The sequence below is a fragment of the Hipposideros armiger genome, unplaced genomic scaffold (genome assembly GCF_001890085.2).
Source record: "Hipposideros armiger isolate ML-2016 unplaced genomic scaffold, ASM189008v1 scaffold_247, whole genome shotgun sequence".
Taxonomy (NCBI): domain Eukaryota; kingdom Metazoa; phylum Chordata; class Mammalia; order Chiroptera; family Hipposideridae; genus Hipposideros; species Hipposideros armiger.
This window is the reverse complement of record NW_017731597.1, coordinates 1799641-1818275: the sequence shown is the minus strand read 5'-3', so window position 1 is coordinate 1818275 and position 18635 is coordinate 1799641. Positions and strand designations below refer to the sequence as shown.

General features: G+C 42.7%; 1 protein-coding gene across 1 annotated transcript in view; it reads left to right on the top strand.

Annotated features, from left to right (window-relative positions):
* NOTCH2 (notch receptor 2) overlaps window positions 1-18635 on the top strand; it is a 154649-nt gene that overhangs the window by 73714 nt on the left and 62300 nt on the right. The window contains exon 5 of the mRNA XM_019655820.1: window positions 3830-3952. Coding sequence (XP_019511365.1) covers window positions 3830-3952 — 123 coding nt within the window. The remainder of the gene's footprint in view (window positions 1-3829; window positions 3953-18635) is intronic.

Genomic DNA, 18635 nt, shown 5'->3' with positions numbered 1-18635 from the left:
AATTTTTTTTTGTTTAGTTTTGGTTTTTTTTTTTAAAGATTTTTATTGGGGAATTGGGGAAGGGGAACAGCCAAGTTATTGTCCTTCAGTCTTAGCTGTGGATGGCACAGCTAGCTCAGCTCCAAGTCCAGTCGCCATGTGGGCGCCTGTTGGCAGCTCATGGCCGCTCAGCTCAAGATGCCGTGTTCAATCTTAGTTGTGGGTGGGCGTAGCCCACCATCCCATGCAGGAGTTGAACCAGCAACCTTGTTGTTAGGAGCACCTGCTCTCACCAGCTGAGCCATCCTGCCGCCTGGTGGCATCTCAGCAGCAGCTCAGCTCGGTCGCAGCTCACTGGCCCATGTGAGAATCGAACCGGCGACGCTGTTGCTTAGAGCTCGCTCTCTTAACCAACTGAGACACTCGGCTGGCCCCTTTCACTTAATGTTTTCAAAGTACATTCATGTTGTTGAAGGTATCAATACTTCATTCCTTTTCATGGCTGAATGATATTCCATTGTCTGGATTTACCACATTTTATTTATTCAAGTCATCTGTTAATTGACACTTGGACTGCTTCTACTTTCTTGGCTATTATGAATAACACTGCTATGACCGTTCTTGTACAAGTTCTTATGTGGACATACGTTTTCATTTCTCTTGGGTATATACTTAGGAGAGGAATTGCTGGGTGATATGGCAATTGTGTTTAGCCTCAGGAACTTCCAGATGGTATTCCAAAGTGGCTACACTATTCCCATTCCAACCTGAAGTCTGAGAGGGTTCCAGTTTCTCCACATCCTCGCCAACACTTGTTATTATCTATCTTTTTTATTATAGTCATCCTAGTGGGTGCGAAGTAATGTCTCATGTTGCTTTTGATTTGGATTTCCCTAATGACTAATGATGTTGAACATCTTTTCATGGGCTTATTGTCCATTTGTATGTCTTCTTTGGAGAAATGTCTATTCAGATCCTTTATCCATTTTGTAAAATTGGATTATTTGCCTTTTTATTATTATATTATGTAGTATATTGCATTTTTATTGTTGTGAAAATTCTTTCTATATCCTAGATACAAGTCTCTTATCAGATATGTGATTTGCAAATATTTTCTCCCATGCTGTGGGCTGTCTTTTTACATTCTTGATGGTGTCCTGTGACCCCTAAATATATATATTTTTTAGCTGAGCCATCCTGCCACCTGTTGGCAGCTCAGCAGCAACTCAGCTCAGGCTGGGAATCGAACCGGCAACCCTGTTGCTCAGAGCTCGCACTCTTGAGCGAGCTCTTAACAAGCTGAGCCACTCGGCCGGCCTGACCCCTAAATATTTTTAATTTTGATAAAGTCCACCTATTTTATTTTTTCTTTTGTTGCTTGTGCTTTTGGTCCTATTTAAGAAAGCTTTGTCTACCCTAAGTCACAGAGATTTACTCTTGTGTTTTCTTCTTAGAGTTTTTTAATTTTAACTCTTATATTTTGAGTTAATTTTTGTGTATGCTGTGAGGAAGGGGGTCCAACTTTACTCTTTTGCATGTCGATATTCAGTTGTCCCAACACCATCTATTGAATGAAGTGCTTTTTATATCTAAATCATTTCATCTTTACAACACCCCTTTGAGGTAGGTGCTGTTAATTCCCCCAGAGAGGAGAGGTGTAAGTATGTTGCCCAATTCCCTCAGGCATTGCATGGCCAGACCAAGAGCTGAACCCAAGCAGGTTGGCCTCAGAGGCCATGCTTTCACCATGAATTAACCTTTCAACCACCCACCTTCTTCCCTCTCTCCCTATTGGCAGGGAAGAACGACCTCAGAAATAGTCAGTCATAAAAAGAAAACATTTTCTTTCTTATAGATTGTGGTTATGCCGAAATGCTTCTGTTTTCTTCATTTGCCTATGGTTGCTGAATTCAGTTCGTTGTAGCATTGGCTCATAGAAATTCAGGGTCACAGTTTCAAATCCTTATAGCTTGGCTTCAAGGGCTTCATCACTTCCCTGCCACCCTAGTGAATAATCTTTAGCTTTAGTCACCAGAGAGATCAAGTTAGGGGAGGAGAACCATTACCGGTTCTAGAACATTCCCCAGACCACAAAGCCTCTAAAAAAGGGCGGGGGGGGGGGAGGCAGGAGACCTATTTCCCTCCCCAACTCTAAACCCCTGCCTTTAACTTTTCTAAAAAATGTTTCTATTAAGAGCTCTAGACTAGGACCTCAGACCTCTATTCTTGTTCAGGGGCCCCTACGTGGGCCCTGTGTAGTTTGCCCCTCACTTTATCAGAGTTAGAGGTTGGCTTACCGAATTCACCATTCTCTGACTCATTGGTCCATGTGTTAGACGTTCGTAGGATTAAACAGATGTGTGAGTAATAGGATCGTTTTTTAAAAACCCGAGTCTATAAAAATTTTCATAATCTTTCTCAAGTTTACTTAGTGATTCATCTGCTTGAATGGATTAAGTAACAAATACCAGGAGAAACAGAATTCTCTTCAGTCAAGCTTTCAATTACCCACCCCCTCTCTGCCCCCCATGAAGTGATTTCCTTTGGTCTCTGGGTAATTTTTTTGGCCACTTTGTTTGTAACTATTTACATGACTGCCAATATATTAAGAGAAACCTGCCATGTTCCAGTGTAACAGAGCAGATGTAAAATGCCACAGTAGCTTGTGGGAAGAAAGGAACAAAGCAAGGTGGATGGCTTTCTTTCCCAACCACCAGGCTGGAGACGCCTTGAAAGCAGGGACTCTGTCTCTTTTACTCACTGCCATAGCCCGGTGCCTCGTGTGAGACCCAGTAAGTGTTTTGAGTGAGAGACAGAAACCTTAAGAGGCATTTCAAAGAGGCCAAATACTTAGTCATACTATACTTCAAGTAGGAGAATGTTCCATGACAGTCTCTGGCGGTAAAGCTGGTCGGCTTCTCTTCTAATAGCTAAGGTACTTGGTAGCAAGGAGAGAGAAAGGAAAAAGCCTGGTGTATAAGTGACACAGGAACACACTGTGGGGAGTTGGGGTGAAGTTTGATGTGCTAGTTTCATTTTTCATAAAAGGGGAGCATCAAGGGGAAGGAAGCAATGCTGTAACTCTAGAGAGGAGGAGGAAGACATGGAAGGGTTGGTAAGTTTAGTTAGTGATAATGCCACCCCGTTTTCAGGTAGCTTTTTAGATTTATATTGCCCTTTACTCATGATGTGGCCCTGACAACAGCCTGGAGAGGTGGGCTGAGCAGATAGAATCAGCCTCATTTAACAGGCGAGGAAGCTGATTCGGAGCCTGGAATTCACCGTGTGTTAAAGAGCTTACAGGTAGTGAGGTGGGCGCTTGCCTTACATCTTCAGACTTGAAGTTTAATCTTTTTCTGATGCCCTCCACCCCCACCTAGCTTACCCAAACAATCATCCCCAGGGATTAAAAAAAAAAGGAATGTAAATTTAATTAGGTAATCTTTTATCTGTCCTTCTCATTAATCTAGCGTGGAGCTGGGGTAAACCTAATACGCCTCCCCTCCTTCTTTTTGGAACCAGGGAATAGGTGTCCTCTGAGTAGAGAAACAGAGATTTATCTTCACTGGGATTTTATTTCATAAAACACTTTGAAATACTTGTGAGGTAACTGTGAAAGCACGCCATTGGCATAATGAGCTACTTGAGCTGTCTAGCTATGATGGAAGCAAGAGCAGACAGAAGACGGGGAATTGTTTTTCACATGGCGAGCCCTGGGTTGACCAGCTGCTGGCTCTTGAACTGAAACAATGAAGCAGGTCTGTTGTGATGAGCATGTCCCATGGTGAGAAGAGCAGACCCTTGGTCCTGTGTGAGGATTCATCGTTGCCTCTTGTTCTCCCCTTACCAGGCTTTGAAGGGAGCACCTGTGAGCGGAACATTGATGACTGCCCCAACCACAGGTGTCAGAATGGAGGCGTTTGTGTGGATGGGGTCAACACCTACAACTGCCGCTGCCCACCTCAGTGGACAGGTATGTACCGTGTGGCGAGTCGACCCGAAGGGGGCATGGATTGGGCCCCAGAGGCGGGCTGTTCCTGAAGTGAGCGCCTTCGGAGCGGCCTCTCTGCTACATCACTGGGGGCTGTGTATGTTCTCCTGTGTGCACGGGGGCAGCTGCCCTGCACTCGGCTCCGTGCTCGGTGCTGTGGCAGACCTGAGAGAAGAGCGTTATGGACAGACCTAAGGTTATTTGGGAAAAGCAGCCAGGACATTCCCTGGACCATAGCAGATGCTTGATACATATTTGAGAGGAAAGGAGCATACGTGAATGCGAAACTACAAATGTTCTCACCACACACACACACACACACACACACACACACACACACACACACACACGGTAACTAGGTGAGGGAATAGATGTGTTAACCATATTGTGGTGATTGTTTTGCAATATATACATGTATCACATCATCACGTTGTGTAACCTAAACTCACGTTGTATATCAAATAAAGCTGGGGAAAAAGAAACTACAACTTATCAAGTTTTGGTGTAGGATCAAAGAATATTCATCATTAGATGAAAAGGCTATTAGAATAGTTCTCCTTCTTCCAACTAAAAAAAAGTTATAGAGACAGACTGCAGGAGTTCAGAGCTTCCTGTTTGTTCAGACGGAACTTTCTCTCATCTTCTTGTCGTGTCCTGTAATGATGCAAAGGCCCGAGCAGGTACTCCTGATGACATTATTTTTATGACATCCATTGTTTTCCTTTTCTGTGTCCCTTTTTTGCACATAGGGACACACACAGATTTTTCTGCCTCTGGCATTAGACGAGTGGCCTTGCTTCCTTTTACAACCTCTGGGAAGTTTCTGATGTTGTTGTCTTAGGCAGATTTTCCACTTCTGTTTGAAAGCGAAGTGATTTGATGCAGACAGTTGGTTCCAATTTCTGTTTATTTATCCAACTCAAAGTGGAGACAATTAAGAACTGGTTAAGTGATTAAGAAGTGAGCCTTTTTGAGAGGAACTGATTGATTTAATGTGGAAAGCCAAGAATAAGTTATGGGACGAGGAAGAAACGGCCGCACCACAATGGGTGGTGCCCAGCAGAGAAGCCTTGATGCTGGATGGCTGCCAGTCCCACCTGCCAGTGCTTCTGGGGCTCTGGAGAGCGTCCCCTCCTGGGCAGCAGCTAGTTATTCAGAGTCCTTTTTCGAGCTGTAGACAATGAATAAAAAAGATGAAAAGGGTTTAAAACTTCGATAACCTGATTTCCTCAAAGGGCACACTTTTCTGCTTTTAATCCTCAAACTGTCCTTTTTCATACTTTCCCACCGGCTTTGCCTAGAATTGGACTTCCCCTAGAATTTCTCCTGGGTGTCTGGACCCTCGGACCTTACTCCCAACCAACACCCTGCGCTTTCTGTCATGCTCTCTCTTTAGCTTTTGCCATTTCTTTGGTAGATTGTTCAGAGGCTTTTTTTTTTCCAACTTAAAAATTGCTGTGAAGTTACCTACATGACAAATAATAACTGGGGAGGTTTGAATTTTCCTCTGTTTAACGATCTTCACAGAAGTATTGGGTGGAATAAGAAAAATGTGTTAGGAACTTGGCCCCATCTGCTCCCTCCCTTGCCCTGCAGGAGCGTGACTCTGCATGGCACTGGCACTGCGTGGCCAGTCAAGATGAAATGATATTGTGATTTCATTGCTGATCTTTCTTTGATGCCACACTCAGGTTCCTGCTTTGATATTAATCAGGAAGGCCCAGTCTTGGGGAACTTACCCAGGGAAATGATCGTTTACCAAAATTTCTTACCTGAGGATGTTTCATAAATACCTGTTTTGTGTGCAAGTCCTTCTTAGATGTTTCGTTCTCCTTGTCTTCTATCTTCTAACACGGATGGCAGAAAGGATGGTGGATAAGCTCAGGGCGGCAACATTTATTTCTTTTGATCGGCCGTCATTCTAAGCGGCCCTTGGTCTTTGGTTTTGTACCACAAGTTTCCTTCCTCTATTTCACTCGCGCCGGCTCTTTGATTTCCAGTGACAACCTTGTCTTTTACTATCCCCATCACCAACAGGACAAAGCCCAAGGTTCTTGCACCGCATATAAGTGAGGTCCTTCCTGGCCTCAGCCCTGTCCGCCTGTCCAGTCTTCTCATGCACCCAACAGCCCTTCATATCCCAGCAATAAGGACGGTTCCCAGTTCTCCTGGGTCTGCCACATCCTGTGTCTCCATTCACACCGTCCCTTTTTCTCTAGGTTTCCTCGGGGCTCCCTTATTATCCCCCACATGCCTCTGCGATAATGCTCACCATATTAATACTGCCATTATTATATGCTTGTGGGGAGGGAAGTACCGAGTTGTGGGTGGTTGAATGGTTGATGGCCCTGGTTACTAGAGCGCTTTGCAGACCTTCGTTCTCAGTAGCATGTAGCTGAGCTGTTTACCAGCCCAGCCCCCTCCCCATTCTGAGAAGAATAGAAAGAAAACTTTGGGGAGCAGCGTTTCTGTTGCTACTGATATTAGAGCTGTAAATTCAGATTAGTATTTTCTGCTTTACACAAATTAAAGATGAATAGGGCTGGGAGCTGGGAGTTACCTAATGTTTATTAACACCCAAATATGGTGCAAATTACAGTGTTTTATTTTGTGTGATCTTTGTAATAACTGTATGAGGGGTAGAGTTTATTAAATATCCTTTTTACAGATGATGGTGGAGATTCAGAAGGGTTAAACAGTTTCCTCAAGGCACGTGGTGGTTAGGTTAGCATTTGAATCCATGTTTGTTGAACTCTACGAGTAAGTCTGTGGTCTTTTTCCTGAACAAGTTGACTCTGTGTTGTCTTTTGAAATTTTTTTTAAGGACTTTGATTGAACTTTTTAATTGCTTGAAAGTTCAATTTATAGTTATATTATTCTAGGATATGGTGATTTGCTCTTTGGGTTTTTTCCCTTTTTAAAAATTTACCTGGTTACTTTGAGATTAGAGGTTACTATTAAGTGACTGTTTCATGTTCAGTCTGGTGGTTTTTCCACTATACCTGAAAGCCTTATTACGGCTTTGTTAGAACCCCTTTTACTGTGTCCAGCTGTACAGTTGACGCATGCATGGTCTGGTCTGGCTTTTGACAAAATAGAAAAGGAAGGGTTAGAGTTGGCGACTAGGAGAGGAAATGAAGTTGCCAATAGCTGGAAAAGAATAGGCGAGATTCTACAGCTGGAAAAACTAGGTATCGATTTGTAATAAATGGAGACGTGGGCAATTTGGCACATTTTAAATGACAAGAGCCTGATAGATGCTGCCTTGTTTTATGGCTTGGCCTTTTTTAGCAAGTTCTGGACTTCAGGGTGACCAAAATTTTTTTCAAGTCTATTTATGGTTTGATTTGAGGTAAATGAGACAGCCTCCCTTTTTTTTTTTTTTTTGAAAGGCTTTATTTGCCATTCATGGGACCAATATTGCTTAGTTACTTTATTGTGGTATTGGGCGAATAAATGCTGCAATAAAGAGCTTTCAGAGTCTTTCATTTACTCAGCAAACAATTCTCATGTGGAAGATTCTAGACCATGCTGTTTGATAGGGTAGCCAGTAGCCACGTCTTGCCATGAAGCATCTGAAATGTGACTCGTCTCAACTGAGATGTGTGCCACAGCCTTAAAATACCTGATTTTGAAGAGGTAGTATGAAAAAAAAAAAAGTAAAATGTGTCAGTAATTGTTTTAAATATTAGATGCTAAAATGGTGTTTTAGATACATTGAGTTAAATAAAATACAATATTAAAGTTAATTTTACCAGTTTCCTTTTCCCTTTCTAAGTGCTACGTCTGGGTCTCTTAGGATGTTTCTATTGGACAACAGTCCTTTAGATGCAAAGGTGGTCAATAGGTGTCGCTGCAACTGTGCAGGCGCCTCCTCTCTGACCCTGGGTGGGTGAGGATGGACTTGTAGCCCTCCATAGGGGGCGTCTTGGGTTGGCCTCACTCGAGGGAAGCATGTTGGCCTTGTTCCGGTGTGGCTTCCACATCAGTTGTGGACAGAACTGTTTTCTATCCAACACAGAGCCTCTTGACCTGCCATGGCTGTCTCGAACAGTATTCGTTTGTGCTTTTAACAGCTACCACTCTTCTGGACGAGCGGAAGCCCAGGTGGAAGAAAGAAAGGGTGCTGGGGCTGGACAAATGCTTCACTTTTTTACTGGGATCTTGTTATAGAGATAAGCTCCTTTACAAAATGGAAGTATACCTAAGGGTTTGACGATGCCTGAGCACAAATGTTTTTACTATTACTGTATTTGGCCCCAAGCCATCTTGTGGGAGAAGTTCTGCTCTGGCAGATATCCACTTAAGAAACAAAATAAAACAAAAAAAAAGTTATAAAAGACCCCCAAATTAATTAAAGCAGTGTAGATTAATGTTTTGTCTATGTAGACTGCTATTTGAATTTTCTCTTTAAAGGTTCATTTCCTTCAGAATTAAAGTTGCCTCTCTAAGCTCAACTCACAAATTCCTCTCTGGCAGCTTTTGGTTTTGGGTTCACTCCTAGGGCAGACGTGATTTATTCTCCTGTGCTTGTTATTAACCCAGAAATGTAATTTCAGCTTGGGCTTGGAATAGTGTTTGGGGACACTAAGCAGAAGGGAACAATGGAGGTTAGGTGGACGTGAGTCAAATAAAACCGACCACATTTTCTCCCAGCTCTCCTTTACAGCTTGATGAGCCTAAAGAGTGGCTTACGACTCCCTTTGCTGTTGGTTGCTCCAATTTCTCTAAAAATTTTTGGCATAAATCACCAAATACATCCCGCCAGAGATGGTGCATGAACTCCTTTTGTCTGGGAATGGGGTCCTTTCACGGCGGTATTTGGATTTTGAACTAAATGCCCCATTTCGATCTAGCCTTTCATTGGTTATCAACTATTCTCTAGGATGAGGCTTTTCTCACAACCACTTTTCTGCGTGTTTTTTTTTTTTAATCCTGTAGGAATGGAGCTTTTTGGTTGAGAGTGGAAACAATTTCATTATATCCGGGACTGCAAACGTTTTCTCATTTGCATTCCACATGGGGAATGGGAAAATGCATCTCCCATTGTCAGGGTCTCTGCTGTCAAGTTGGCTGCGAGGGCTTGATAATAAGCCTGTTTTCTGGAATTCTGCTCCCTCACCCCGATTTCACTTTGCTATCAGTTGGGCAGACTGCCAGAGGGCTAACCTGAAGCCCCCTCATCCCAGAGGCCTCAGAGCCAATTAGTGGTTGTGTGGGTGGGAACATGGGTGAGGGGTTAGTTTAGGCCTCCACAAAATGCAGGAGGTGAGTCTGAGGGGTCTTTCCTGCCCTCTGGTCCATGATCCTGTGTCTGGCTTAGGCTACATTCCAGGCACGACCCTGTTTCACTCACGCTTTTCTAGCCCCCATAGAAGGGTGTAAGGTAGTTTCAATAACAGATATACCATGCTGGATGCTATAAAAGATACAAGGGAGAAATACCAAGGTGTGATCACAAAATATGGTGAAAGCTGCTGCTGAGTGCCATCCAACGGAAAGGCAGGGATCTTCAATTCAGAAGCAGCGCATCGAACCTTAGTAACAGTGTGTGACAAGTTGCAACTTGTTCGATGCGGTCAGTTGGGTGTGAGCTACGGTTGAGAGAAGGTGTGTTTTAAAGTGTGCTGTAAATCATGGATCACGAACAACACAATTACATGAAATGGGCAAATGGTTTCATCTTCCATTGTGACAATGCTCTGTGTCATACATTGCTTCTGGTATATGGCAATTTCTGTCAAATAAAAACATTACAGTGTGTCCTCATCCACCTTATTCACCGGATCTGGCACCGTGAGACTGCTGGCTCTTCCCCAAAATCAAAATGATCATGAAAGGTAAACATTTTGAATCGATTCAGGACATTGAGGCAGCCACGACAGCGCAACTAAACACACTCATGAAAGAGGACTTCCAGAACTGCTTCAGAAAGTGGCAAGAATGATGGGATAAGTATGTTCAGAGTTAGGGGGTGTATTTAGAGGAGGATTAATGGTACTGTGTCTTTTACCATGATAACTTTTTAAAAGTTAAACATTCACCATATTTTTTATCATACTTCATATATAAATTCCTATCTTTAAAGAATAATCAAATTCACTAGGCAGAAATAAAAAAAAAATCTACACATAACCACAATAGGAAGTAGAAATGAATGCACGTGAGTTTGAAAAGAATGGACAGGAATGGGGGACCATCCAAGTACTTGGTTGGGTGAGGGGGCAGATTGAGAAGAGATAACTTGTTTTGAATCTGAGTAATGGGGCGATGTGGGAGCTATTGACAGAGATGGAGAAATGGGCTAGAGTTGATGGCGATTTTGAGGTGAGTTTTCCAAATGAAAACATTCAGCAATAAGACCCCAGAGGTCCGAATAGAGGTAGGGGCTAGAGATTCAGAATTTGAGTCTTGCTTTTGGTTGCCTTGGGAAGGTACCAAGTCTGTAAGGGAAAGTGTGTGGAGTGAGAAGAGCAGAGACTTTGGTCTTGAGTTGTGAGAAATGTCCACACTTATGCAAATAGATGAGGAAAGGGATCCAAAGAAGGAGGGTGAGGAAGGGGGATGTGTGAGAGTTGGAAAGAAGCTCTGCCATTATCGACGGCATCACTGAGTCAGAGGGTACATTTTAAGAATGTACCCTTAACTCAAGGCCACATGCCTCTGTTGTAGCCCCTGTAGCATCTTACTGCTCTTCCAGGTTTGTATGCATGTCTTGCCTAATAGATGCTCAGCCTCTGGAGGACTAGGAACTGGTCTTACTTATTTTGACATTCCCAGGACTAATTTTAACAAATGGTGGCTATTGAATGGATGACAACCAGGAGACACAAATAAAAGTGATTAACTACAAAGAGCTAATCAGAATTTTTGAGGTCATTGAAAGTCTTCTAAAATGTAGTTTCAATAGAAAGGAGAGAAGACGGCCAGATTGCAAGGGGTGCAGCAAAAAAAGGGGGAGATCCATAGGGGACAGAAATGTCATTTGTGTGACCAACCATAGAACCTTGGCCTAGAATCAGAGTTACAGCAGCTAGAAGGGGGTTTGGTTAATGAACTGGGTGATTTAGGAGAAGTTTACTTCTGCAAGTTTCAATGGGGGATAAATTAGGTGAAATGATTGTTGGGGATGGGAAAGGAGGGAGACAGGAAGTAATAGTCAGAAAATGGAAATACCAAGTTTGAGATCTTGGAACTGGAACACTGAAAGTCTTATAATGAGATCCAGAGTGTGAGTATGTTTGTGGGTGTGGAGGTCTGTGGAGTCGAGAAAAGTAAGCGCTCTTGGCTCAGATGACCTTATTGGTCCTCAACCCAGATGTTGATTTCATGGGAGATGGGAGAGGAAAGAATGAGAACATAAGCCATGTGCTTAAGTCATTCAAGGAAGTGGAAATTGGTCCATGAGGACAATAGATAGAGGTGAGGTGATTTCAAGTGTAGTATTTACTTGTTTTTAAGGTATACATGTTTGGGAAAATTAGAATTTGAGTCCATCTCTCTACTTTTTAGTGTCAAAAATGAAACTGCATGTACTAATTGTCTTTTTTGTAAGATGAGAAATAAGCATGCTCTTACTTATGTCTTCGCTTCACTCTTCAGTTTGTTTATCTGATCTGGGATCTAAAAATTCATATCATTGCATTATTATTATTGAATTTAAAAAATCTTATGCATGTTCTTTTGAAGTTATTCTTAATATTTATACTGTTTTATAATCCAATTTACATTTTAGACTAAGTTCTATGCGTAGTTTGTTTTGTGTTAACTACCAGTACATTTATACCTGAGTTTTCATTCCTGAGTTCTTCATTTTGACTTAGTTTTTCAGTCAGATGAGTATATCTTTGAGTATTCCCCCTCGCCCCCACCCCAGAAATGTTACATGTTGGCATCTCTTCAGAGCTCTTGGATATTTGAAAAATATCTTTTGATTTGGTTACCTTCATACACCAATGGCATCTTGCCTATATATTGAATTATCGGGTCACAAATCAATGTTATTAAGTTTCTAGACATTGTTCTTTGGCTTCTTGTCATGAGTATTATAGTGAAGTTCAATGTCAGGCAAGTGAGTCTCTATCTCTGTCTTTCTTCTCTCTCAAATCAAATCTTTAACGAATATTGGTATAGGTAGATTTCCTATTGGTTTTTTTTTTATCCTAATACTTTTTGAGCCCTTTGGATCTACAGACGTAGGTCTAGTTTCACCTCAGAAAATATTGTCTTTTTCATTTGTTTTTGTGTTTTCAGGAAGACCTATTATCTTTGCATGAGGTCTTCATTCTTTCCCAGAGCTAAAACTTTCTCTCTTCACTATTTTAATGAGCTTGTTTTCTTCCTTGCAGTTTATGAGAGTTTCTTAAGCTTTTCCTTCATAACACTGATTTATTTTTCTTCATTGTCATTTTCTTCTTTGTAGCTTCCAATTCTGGTTTTTATGTGAACTGCATTTTATATTATTATAATATTTACTCATTGTATCTAGGTCATCTATATTTCTTCTGCCTTTCTCTCTGCCTGCCTCCTTTCTTCAGGGTCTGATGTCCTATATCCTTTTCCATTTCTTTTGAGAACCTACATGTGTCTAAACTTCTTGAGAGCACAGAACCAGTTCTTTCTAAAATGTTTTAGTTTCTAGAAGTGAATCTTTTCACAAGTATGCTCTTCTTAAGTCTGCTTCTTATGCGGTGTGCTGCCCATCTTTTATATTGCAGCATGTTTTCATAGATCCCGTTTTTCTGCCAGTTTACTTACTCTGCTCATCGTCACTGCTTGCCCGTAGGCAGAGTAGGTGGATTCTCTTCCAAACCCCTGCTGCAGGTTTTTTCTCCCATGGAGGTGAGGGGCTCTTCATGAAAATTGGTTTAACAGCCCAGCAACCCAAGGATGTGAGGAAAGAAGCAGAGGGTGGACCTCCTAGCAGGGGGACTGAAGCTTGGCGCCATTTTCTTCTCTGTGCAGGGAACCGTCTGTGCCAGGGGTCCACTTTCTGAGCGTCCAGCATTGGCACAGCTCTCCATCACTCTCCATAGTGGCTGGGCCCAGATGCACTTTGATGCTGCTGCTTCCAAAATTTGCCCCAGATGCACTGCAGACTTGCCCGTTGCTATAGCGGCCATAGGAGCCCTGGGGCTCCCCTGTGCTTGAGGTTGCTATTGACCTGGAAGAGTGAGATGGAGTTCAGTCTGCTCTCCCCATGGCAGCAGACTGGGTTTTCTGAAACACTGATTGCATCGGGTTGGTTCTTTGCTTAAGACGCTTCCGTGGGTGTCTCCTTGTCTCTGGATAGAGTTCCAGGGCGTCTAACTCCTTGTCCAGCCGTATCTCCCTGATGCATGCCTTGTAATTGAACCACCCTGATTTTTTTTTCATTGCCTCAAATGAGCCATGTTCTCTCTCCTATTCAAACCTATACACCTACAGTTCCTTCTGCTTGAAGTACGCCCCACTCCACCCCTTCCCACGCATACTCTCTCACACATAACACACTCTTACACAACCTGGTTAGCATATAGAGTCTCTCTAACAATAATTTGAAGTGCATTCAGCTATAGTGCAGGTTATTATTCTGAGTCTCTTCCCGAGATATTCTGTTGTACGTATCTCTGTTTTACAGAACCGTGGAATCTCTGGCACTAGGGGCTCATCTGAGTTTGGATTGCATAGCAGTGCAAAAAAGAACGTTAGAAATATTTAAACCAGAAGACCCCTGTGACCTTAGGCTATGGAGCCAAATGCTGCCATTACTATTAATATTGGGATGATACATTATTGTTAATACAGACTTAGGTGATCTGAAGGGGTAGTGTGTTGGATAATGAATTGTCACAAGAAATACACTGCCTTGATATGGGATGTCATTAGGTCCCATAACTGTGGCTTGCATTGAAACTTACCATCCCCGATTGGACCTGCAGAACATAGTTCTTCTCTGTTCTTCTACTCTGTGTTCCCAAGGCAAGGTGTTTCTATTAGAGCATTTATCACCCTCTAGTATAATTGTTTGTTTGGTTGTAAAACCCGTATTTATCTGTAAGTTCTATAGGGTAGAAGCCACAGCTGTTTTGTTCACCATTATAATTAATCCCAGTGTGTGTAGGTTGGGGTCTGACACATAGAATATACATGTTTGTTGAGTAATCGAATGAATGAATCAATGAATTGGATTATTACAGTTCCCATTTGTTTACAACCCACCTTCAATTCTCCAAATTTAGGGCTGTTATTGGGTTCTCTTCTCCTTACCTGCCTGAGATACTTCAGTGTCTTTCTTCAGTGTGGACCAGGTCTGTACTGATTGTTGAGAGGATAACATTTGGCAATCAGTGTAGACACTTATCACGGTGTCTGGTATCCAGAAATAGCTTAACAAATAAATGTTACTGTTTGAAGTCAGCAGCAACACTAGGGAATAAAGAAAAAAATGGGTTCTCTGCCTACTTACCTTCCTGCAGATGGAGGCGATTGGAAGAGGAGGACTTCTATGGAGGAGGGCGGGCTGGGATCTGGTCTTTAGGGAAACCTTAGGTTTCAGTTGAAGAAGGAAGGCACCCATCATAATGAAAGTTACCCTTGAGACATAGTTGAAGGGTTAGGGTCAAAAGGCAAGATGAATTTGTGGTACAAATGAGATGGAGTTCAGCAGCTAAGGAGGGGGGTGGAATGAGAAGTTTTGTGTATTGATGGCTGGATGTAGATAAGGGGATGATGGAGAGTTTGGGAGCCTGAGTAGAAGAGAGACACCCTGAAGGGATGAGGGAGATGAATTGAGGGATGATTGTTATTTTGGGGCTAGAAGGACTCTAACCCCAAGAGAAGATGGGCAGATAAACATTTGTTTAACACATATTTTTGAATACTTCTGAAGAAATATTATTAGCTGAGCACTGTGCTTAGTGCTGGGTATCCACTGATGAAGTAAAGAGCTGCCACCCATTTCTTCGTGGAACATACAGTCTAGTAAGGAACACAGACATAAATCATGTAATTATGTGTAAAGTTTTGAACTGTGATAAATGCCTTCGGGAAAAGTAAAGGTTATTAGGAGAGCATATTAACAGGCAAAAATAATAGAGTTTGCAGTAGACAAGGAAGGTCTCATTGAGAAGGTGATATTTCATCTGTGGATAGTGAGTAAGAGTTAAGGAAAGGTGGGGGTGAAAAGGTTCCAGGCACAGGGAACAACGTGTGCAAAGACCCCAATGGGGAGAAAGATTGTGATCATTTTCAGAAATGAAAAGAAAAAAAAAAAAGCCCAAATGGCTAGAGCTAGTGGTGTTTCAAAGGTGAGACTAGAGGGGTAGGCAGAAACCATGGCTAGGATTTAGAATTTTATCCTAAGTGTAATGGAGGTCATCAAAGGGTTTGAATAAGCAAATGGCACAAACCACACCACTCTGGGGCTGACTCTAGAAAATATATTGACCAGGATTCAGGGAACCAGGCTTTTGAGGCATCTGGAAAAAGATGGTGGCATCTAGGATTAGTGGGACCATTCCGTGAGATGCGTGCATTTCTCCGAATGTGTGCCCCCCACCCCTCCACGACCCCTTAGCCACTGCATACTGCAGGCCTCGTCTACACATTGGTGTGCTTATGTATTCGTGCATGCGTGCACTCTCTCATTAGACAGCCCAGTATTTATACAGAGTTTCAACCAGCTGCTGTCCCAGCAGGCAGCAGAATAGTCAGGCGTGTCCTGTGTTCGTTCATGTCAGCAGCGGAATGGAAAATCCCCTGTTTGGAGGAGACGGTTTTGTAGGACAGAGGTCTGCTCTGCTATGGAAAGATGAAATTCCACATCTCAGCAGCTTGGGGGCCTGCTGGTTGGAAGGCTCCATTGGAGACCGAATTCTCTTGATTTCACCATAGAAGATGAGGTAGCAAGGGGTCAGGGCAGGGGCCAGCCAAGCTCTTTTTTTATATGTTCTCATGCGGTGATTGTTGTTGCGATGAGAGTTGACCCTTCACAGGGCCCTTGATGTGATAAACGTTTTTCCCACACGCTTCACAGTTGAGAGATGACGAGGAAGGGTGAGGATGTCTTCTTCCCAACTCACTAAGGCTCAGTGAGCGTTTCTTGTCCTTTTTCCCCCCGCTCCTCTTCTCAGTCACTTGTAACTCCAGGTGAGATTGATGGTTTGTTTATGGTATCGCGAGAAAGCCGCAGTGGGCTGTTTGTATCCCAGTGCATTGCAGCTCGCAAATGGTGTCCGTTTCATGGTCCATGCCTCACTGGGCTAGAGCCTGATGCTAACGAGGCCCAGGGCATGGCTTCCACTTTAGTCCAGTCCTCTTGGGTTCCTTGTGTTATAGCTACTGCCACAGCTGTACCCATGACGTTAACCAGCCTGTGGTTTTCAGACGGGGCAGTAAGAAAAGGCGAGCATGAAAGTGACCCTACTCCCGGAAAGCTAATTCAGCATACTTAGTTTTCTCACGGTGATTTATAGTGTCATCTTCCTCAGGAGAACTGCTGAGGCACCTCACTGTTCCCCTGTGTGTCTCAATCCTGCCCTGTCCCCTCTGCAGTCAGCTCAGAGTCCCCTCCCCCATTGTGAAAGCTAACATGATGGGCCGTGACCTCACAACCCCAGCAGCCATTTCAGCACTTAACAATTTCCATTTTTAATTTGATCTATTTTTAATTCTTCTTCCAACGAGCTGTGCACACGTGGACGAGTCACTCTGCCTCTCTGGTCCCAGTTTCCTCCTTTAGATTAGAGTTAAGGTCTAGGTTACCACTGAGCCCCAGTGCCTAGTACAGTGCCTGACATGTAAAGTGAGGTGATTGGCAGGCACAGCCCCTGTCCTCATGGAGATGATCGTCTGATAGGGGCAGAAACTGTAAAGAATAAATGTACAATGACAACTTTTGATAAATGGTAGAATGGATTGAATAGAATAGATGCAACGATGGAGAAAAATGGGGAGGTGTGAATTTGGAGATCTACTTAACTTGTAAAAGAGGTCAAAGGATGAAAAATAAGAGGGGGAAGCATATTTGGGGTGGAGAAAACAGGATATACAGAGGCTCTGAGGTAGGAAAGAAGTTCATGTTCAAGGAACCAACAGTAAGCCATCATGGTGAGAGTCAAATATATGAAGGGAAGATACGGAGTTGAGACAGATTTATGAGGTGACACTATTAGCCAGAAAATTCTCAGTAGCTACAGTAGGCGCTGAGCGTTTAAGGTTCCAGCAAAGGATTTGGTAGTGTGACATGTCATCCCAAGGTCGTCTAGGCTCATGGTGGCAATCGAAAAGGTAGTTTCTAAAAACAAGTTATTTCTTTTTCTTTGGCACACAGAAAATGAGAGTGGCCTAAAAGCCTACCGCCTTAGTCCCACTGTGCAGTGGCAGCCCCTGGGAGGTGAGATTACTAAGAAAGATGATTCAAGCCCTCAAAAACTTGCCTGACTGAGCTTTGTACAACGTTGTGTTTGGAGTGTACCAGCAAAGCATGTGTGTTGAGACAGGCGATGACAGATGCTGAGACTTGCTGGGAAGGGAAGATTTAGTAGCTTGGTGGGGCATGGACATAACACAGCTCTCCATTTTCACTGGAGGCTTTTATATGCTAGGTAGCTCGTAACTTGGTGATCGCGCCTTCTCTCCCTGTTAACAGAAAGCCATTTGCTTTGAGTCCCTCCTACATTCTACTGGCAGACTGAGCTTCAAAGGCAATTTTGATTTTGATCATGTCTTCCCCCACCCATGAACCTACAGCAACTGCCCTTTGCTTGTTGTATCAAGTTCAGAATTCATAGTCGAACTCAAAGCTTCTGACAGTCTCCAACCTTCCTCCTTTTAAACCCCAGACAAAAAATACACATTTCAATCGTTTTGACATCTTCAAAATCTAGCCTTACCTCCCTCACTGAGCATCTCCCTCCGGCCCAGGCTGTAGTGAAAAGAGCTGGGTGACCTAAGTGCACCCAACTCCGCTAGACGATCACCAAGAAATTTTGCTGTTTCAATATTTAGTGACCTCCTGCCTTTATTCATTTCTGCCAAGGGTGTCCTTTCATTGTTTCATGCTTCCGTGCCTTCTCAGGGTGCTGTAAGACCCTAAGATCTCGGTAACTATAATGTTGTAAAGACTAGATAGGGTGTCAGGTGGGCACTGGACTTACCGGGGCGATCACTTCATAGACTCTGTAGATGCCTGACCACTGTGCTATACACCTGAAACTAATACAAAATAATTTTGAATGTCAACTATAATGAGTCAACTAGAATGTCAACTATGTATATAGTATATTTATATATATATACATATATATATATATAAAATATATATACACCTAGTTTCATATATATATAATTATACAGAGGGGCCAAAAAAAGTATACACATTTTTAAGAAAGGAAAACTGTATTAAAATTGTGATACTCAGTATATACCAATAACAAAAGATAATACAAGTCACGTTTGATTTCTGCAATTATAAAAGGTGCTCAAAGTGGTTCCCACCCAGTGTCCAGACACTTCTGATGACAGCAAACTACTGCCTGAGCAACGCTGACCAAAGTGTCCACTTGTACACATTTTTAAGCACTATATATATATATATATATATCATTGTGTATATATTTATATTTATATATATATAATCTATCATATATTCCCTCTCTTTCTCTCTCTCTCTCTCTCTCTCTCT